The sequence below is a fragment of the Camelina sativa genome, chromosome 16, assembly GCF_000633955.1.
Source record: "Camelina sativa cultivar DH55 chromosome 16, Cs, whole genome shotgun sequence".
Classification (NCBI taxonomy): domain Eukaryota; kingdom Viridiplantae; phylum Streptophyta; class Magnoliopsida; order Brassicales; family Brassicaceae; genus Camelina; species Camelina sativa.
In genome coordinates, this window is record NC_025700.1 from 9,237,282 (window position 1) to 9,243,281 (window position 6,000).

At 37.4% G+C, this 6,000-nt stretch overlaps 1 protein-coding gene across 1 annotated transcript; it reads left to right on the forward strand.

Moving 5' to 3' along the window:
- Window positions 2,457-2,999, forward strand: LOC104753514 (uncharacterized protein At4g04775-like). Its single transcript, XM_010475758.1, has 2 exons — window positions 2,457-2,618; window positions 2,697-2,999. The coding sequence occupies exons 1-2, from the start codon at window positions 2,457-2,459 to the stop codon at window positions 2,997-2,999; spliced, it is 465 nt and encodes a 154-aa protein (XP_010474060.1).

The window sequence follows — 6,000 nt, forward strand, 5'->3', positions numbered from 1 at the left end:
GCTATCTCAGAGAGCATCAATTTCACATTGTTCATGTGGAGATGATATGAAGCGGTTCTTTAAGGAGTTAATTGACTCTTCTTTCAAGAGCTTCACAGAGACCTTTGGGGAACGATTGCTAACAATGGAGAAAGATGTATCAGATATCAAGGCCTTGATATCCAGACCAGCAGAAGTGGATCCTAAGCCAGCAGAAGTGGATCCTAAGCCAGCAGTAGTGGATCCTAGTCCATCACGAGTGAAGCCCAAAACTTCGGTACGTAAGAAGTAGCTCAATGCCTTGTTCGATTGTAATATGTTGTGTGGTCTTTCCTTTTTGTTGTATCCTTGTTTGTATGTGTATGTTGTAAACATAAATTATGTGTTGTAACTTATGTGTCGGTAACTTATGTGTCATAATTTATGTGTTGTAACTTTAACTAAAGCCTTTCATAATTTTTTTTTTTGACAGGTTGAACTGTTTGATTTAGATAATCTGTTGATAGACCTCAATGTAGATACACAAGACTATCTAAAGAACACAGTAGGACACTTATCTCAAAAGTCTGTTGTGACCGGATTTGATCCTACACTTAGTCCCAAAGACGCGGGTAAAGATGAACCGGATGCGGTGTTGACTTTAGTTTCTGATGATCTATGGAATGGTTTCGAAGAGTGGAGTAGGCATCTCGAGTACGTGATTCAAATATTTTTATATACATGTTATGATTTATCAATTTTTTTTTTGTAATCTTACAATTGTTTTACGTTTACAGAAGCATTCAACTGGGTCCAACTTTACTTGATCAAGAATTGTTTAACCGAGTCATGATGGGCTTCAAATGGCTTGGAAACGAGGTACGTGTCAATCTTTTTAAATATTATATTTTATATTCTTAAAGTAAGACAAACCTGAGTCTTTAAATATTTACAGGAAATGGATGCAATGATGTATATTTTTCGGGAGCATACATCTTTAGGCCGCCTAGAGTTGGATCGTGTAGGTTTCATGAATTGTCAGTTTAGCGAGCACGTCAAGGCCGACTACAATAAGTTTAGATCGGCAGGACGAACCCACACTTGGAATCACTTTTTGTTAGAGTATGCCAAAGGTGAACTGCCATCTCATGGAAAGACAGGAAAAAGTTGGGCTGTAGATTTGGATAGAATTTATGCACCGGTCTTCATTAACGGTAATCACTGGATCTCAGTTTGCATTAACTTCAGACTAAGAACAATTGAAGTCTTCGACTGTAATCAATACCAAAACAGAAGACACGTTGAGCCATTCGCTAATGTCATCCCTCGTCTTGTGAAGGAGATTCACAAAAAGGTTGATGGAAAAGCTCCCTTGTTGACTCCATACGAGATCATCCAGGTTCGTATGCCACCTAAATTAAATCGGTCAAGTTGTGATTGTGGAGTTTATGCCCTGAAGTATATCGAGTGTCACATGCGTGATCTATCTTATGAGTTGATTGACGATGAAAACATCAAGCAAGCTCGTTTGAAGTTGGCAGTCGATCTTTGGTCAGCAGCAAAGGATCCTGTGCTAGTGGAACGAATGAAAACTTATGTGCGTCCAGTGTATGCGGCTGAGTTTGTAGACCTTGCCTAATTTTTAAGTGTCTTTATGATTGTTTTGTAAATGATGGTTTTTGATGCTTTTGCTTGTTAGACCAATATCAGACTCATTAGTATTAATCCTCGATGGTGTTGATTTAGGACTGACTAATATGAGACTCAATAACATAAGGTCCTAAGCATAAGAACACAAAGAACACAAAAACATAACATATCCGATTTAAATGTTAACATAACAACACAAAAACATATCCGATTTGCCATAATTTAAACATATCAGATTTAAACCAGCTATTGACCCAAATTTAAATGTTGACCCGATGTAAGCATACCGATGACCCGGTTTTTAATTCAATATTAAGGAAAAAAAATAAAATTAGGGATCTTCTTTTCCAATAATTGATCTTCCTCTCCAATACTCTCTTCTTCTTCTTTCCCGATACTTTCTTCTTCTTAAAATTAGGGATCTTCTTTTCCAATAATTGATCTTCCTCTCCAATACACTCTTCTTCTTCTTTCCCGATACTTTCTTCTTCATAAAATTAGGGATCTTCTTTTCCAATAATTGATCTTCCTCTCCAATACTCTCTTCTTCTTCTTTCCCGATACTTTCTTCTTCATAAAATTAGGGATCTTCTTTTCCAATAATTGATCTTCCTCTCCAATACTCTCTTCTTCTTCTTTCCCGATACTTTCTTCTTCATAAAATTAGGGATCTTCTTTTCCAATAATTGATCTTCCTCTCCAATACTCTCTTCTTCTTCTTTCCCGATACTTTCTTCTTCTTAAAATTAGGGATCTTCTTTTCCAATAATTGATCTTCCTCTCCAATACTCTCTTCTTCTTCTTTCCCGATACTTTCTTCTTCTTCATCGTAAAAACTGATAGGAGCCATGAGCCAACGTTCTTCGGCTGGATCGTCAGGGTTACCGTCGAGAAGTTCTCAGGTTGGAGTTCCGTGTAGATGCTGGTGTGGTGGAGAGATTAGAACCTACACCTCAAAGACGGAAGAGAATCCCTGTAGGAGATTTTACAGATGTGTTGTTGGTGTGAAGGTAATTTACTTTTATCAGTCCTTATTCATCACAATAGCTGAAATTTATTAAATATTGTTATCGAAACAATGATTTTAGGAGAAGAAGGAGAAACACATGTTCCGTTGGGTTGATGATGCTGTTCTAGAGGAGATTAGGATGGTTGAAAGCAAACAAAACCAACTCTTAGAGGACCTAAAAAAGATGGTAACAAACAATGTGGAGCTCCAAAAGGAGATGGTGAAGGAGATGGAAGAAAAGATGGAGAAGAATATGATTGAGATCATCAGGCAAGAGCTAATGGTTGCGAAAGAGAGTATGGAGAAGTCGAACAAGCAGAGGATTTGTGTACTAGTCGTATTGGCAGTTTCAATGGCCTGGCTTTATAAGAAGATGATATGATGTCTTTGCTTTCTGTATTTTGTTGTTATGCTTAACACTTTTTGTTAGTCTTGTTTTTTGTACTCTGGTTTTAATGAAAGTTTGATTGAAAGAAAACACCATCAAGGAATTTCAAAACACATGAGTACTTCAAATGTCTTAAATCAACACCATCAACGAATTTCAAAACAAATGAGTCTATTAATCGAAAATAAAAACCATCAAACACCATCATTCATCACAAAGCAGCTGCCGTGAAATCAAAAATTCAAAAACAGGAATCTTAAGTTGATGCACAAACCATTGTTATATCACGATATCACAGGTCGTTCTGTTATGCCCTTCTTTGCCACACCGCGCACACTTATGTCTCTTTGACCCTTGTGAGTTTTGTGATGATTTTATCTTGTCTTCAGCGGATTCATATCTTCTTTTTCTTCGCCGTCCTGGATGTCTTCTTGTTTCAGGTGGTCGAACTTTTGCATCTTCAACATACTGTGGGACTCGCCATTCTTCTTCAGGAACACCTATTGGATTAACAGTTTCCTCATATTGCGATCTCCATGCAGTAGTGGTATACACATCATCAGCATAAGGATATAGATCCTTGCCTATATCAAAAGCTCCTTTTATAGCATGTCTACAAGGGAGTTTTTGGATGCTGAACTTTCCACATGAACAAGTCCTTCTTTCTAAGTCAACAATGTAGTCTACTCCATTACCTTTAACCTGGATCTGCGATCTGCTCATCAAATAACCGTTCATGAATTTACCTTTCTCTATTCTTCTTGAAATCTTTTTCTCCACCTCAACAGTTAAAGGATCTTTATGCTTTGCACTTAACTCTCTACTCTCATAAAACCAGCGTGTCATCATTTCTCTGATGCTGTCTAACAAAGGAATTATTGGATACTCTCTGGGTGTCCTCAAAGCAGCATTAATTGATTCAGCTGCATTGTTGGTGTTAATATCATACCTATAACCCAGAAAATGACAGCGAGCCCATTTTGTCACATCGGCTTCCTCTAGATAACTTCCAATAGCAGGACTAATATTGTTAATTTGCCCAAACTCTTTCTCAAACTCAGCAACTCTATAAGCTTTTGATGCTTTTGCAACCTTACCAGCGACACCTCTTCCCTTATGATATGTTATCACATTGCTAAGCAAGTGGTGGATGCAAATACCATGTTTAGCCAATGGATAGATGTTTCCAATTGATTTAGCAATCGATGTATGTCTATCTGACACAAATGATAAACCTTCTTCATCAGCTATAACCATCTTAAGTTGCATAAAAAACCACTCCCATGAACAATCATTCTCAGAATCAGCAATTCCAAATGCGATTGGATACAAATTGGAGTTACCATCTACAGCTGTAGCAACTAGGAGAACCCCTTTGTATTTATTCTTCAAAAATGTACCATCAACTACTATCACTTTCCGCATTGACTTGTAGAACCCTCTTGTTGATTGACCAAAAGAAATAAATAGATATTTAAATCTTCCATCAAAGTCAATTTCATAATTCGTGAACGTACCAGGATTCGCTTCTTGTAGCATGTGCAAGTATTTTGGAATCTTAGCATAACTTTTCTCAGGAATTCCTCTAACTTCGTTAACTGCATACTCCCGAGACTCCCAAGCTTGGTGATATGTTAGCTCGCAGCCGTACCTTGAACGAATAATATTAACTATATCATTCGGTTTAGGACCTTCCTTCACACCCTCATAGCTTTGCTTAATGAGATGTCCAATTGTTCTTGCAGATGGAGTCCTACAAAATGAGTTTTTTTTTGAAGGGGCACATGTATGGTTACCCACAAACTTGTTGATTTTGAAATATGTAGACGCTTGTAAACACTCAGCCCGGAGACGCCAATTACAAGCACTATCAATGCAGCGTATACACCACCATCTCTTATCAGATTTTGTAATCCTATAGTCGCAGTTATATTTCATTGCATACATTTCCATAGTAGCCTGTAAAGCTTCCTTACTGCTGAAATATTCACCATTTTTTACCATTGAATCTTCCAACTTTAAACCAGCAGCATCACCAAGATTAGCATCAGTAGGCTTTTCTAATACATCATTAGTCGGCTTAGGTGAATTCCTTGAAATAATACCTACTGATTTTCCCACATCAACTTCCACATTACAACCATCGCCACATTACAACCATCGTCACATCAACTTCCACATTAAATAATTTATNTGAACTTTCCACATGAACAAGTCCTTCTTTCTAAGTCAACAATGTAGTCTACTCCATTACCTTTAACCTGGATCTGCGATCTGCTCATCAAATAACCGTTCATGAATTTACCTTTCTCTATTCTTCTTGAAATCTTTTTCTCCACCTCAACAGTTAAAGGATCTTTATGCTTTGCACTTAACTCTCTACTCTCATAAAACCAGCGTGTCATCATTTCTCTGATGCTGTCTAACAAAGGAATTATTGGATACTCTCTGGGTGTCCTCAAAGCAGCATTAATTGATTCAGCTGCATTGTTGGTGTTAATATCATACCTATAACCCGGAAAATGACAGCGAGCCCATTTTGTCACATTGGCTTCCTCTAGATAACTTCCAATGGCAGGACTAATATTGTTAATTTGCCCAAACTCTTTCTCAAACTCAGCAACTCTATAAGCTTTTGATGCTTTTGCAACCTTACCAGCGACACCTCTTCCCTTATGATATGTTATCACATTGCTAAGCAAGTGGTGGATGCAAATACCATGTTTAGCCAATGGATAGATGTTTCCAATTGATTTAGCAATCGATGTATGTCTATCTGACACAAATGATAAACCTTCTTCATCAGCTATAACCATCTTAAGTTGCATAAAAAACCACTCCCATGAACAATCATTCTCAGAATCAGCAATTCCAAATGCGATTGGATACAAATTGGAGTTACCATCTACAGCTGTAGCAACTAGGAGAACCCCTTTGTATTTATTCTTCAAAAATGTACCATCAACTACTATCACTTTCCGCATTGACTTGTAGA

Bases quoted from the DNA above. Each gene is read 5' to 3' on its own strand.
- LOC104753514 (XM_010475758.1), top strand. From the start codon at position 2,457: ATGAGCCAACGTTCTTCGGCTGGATCGTCAGGGTTACCGTCGAGAAGT. The intron at 2,619-2,696 runs GTAATTTACTTT...CAATGATTTTAG, and splicing joins GATGTGTTGTTGGTGTGAAG to GAGAAGAAGGAGAAACACAT.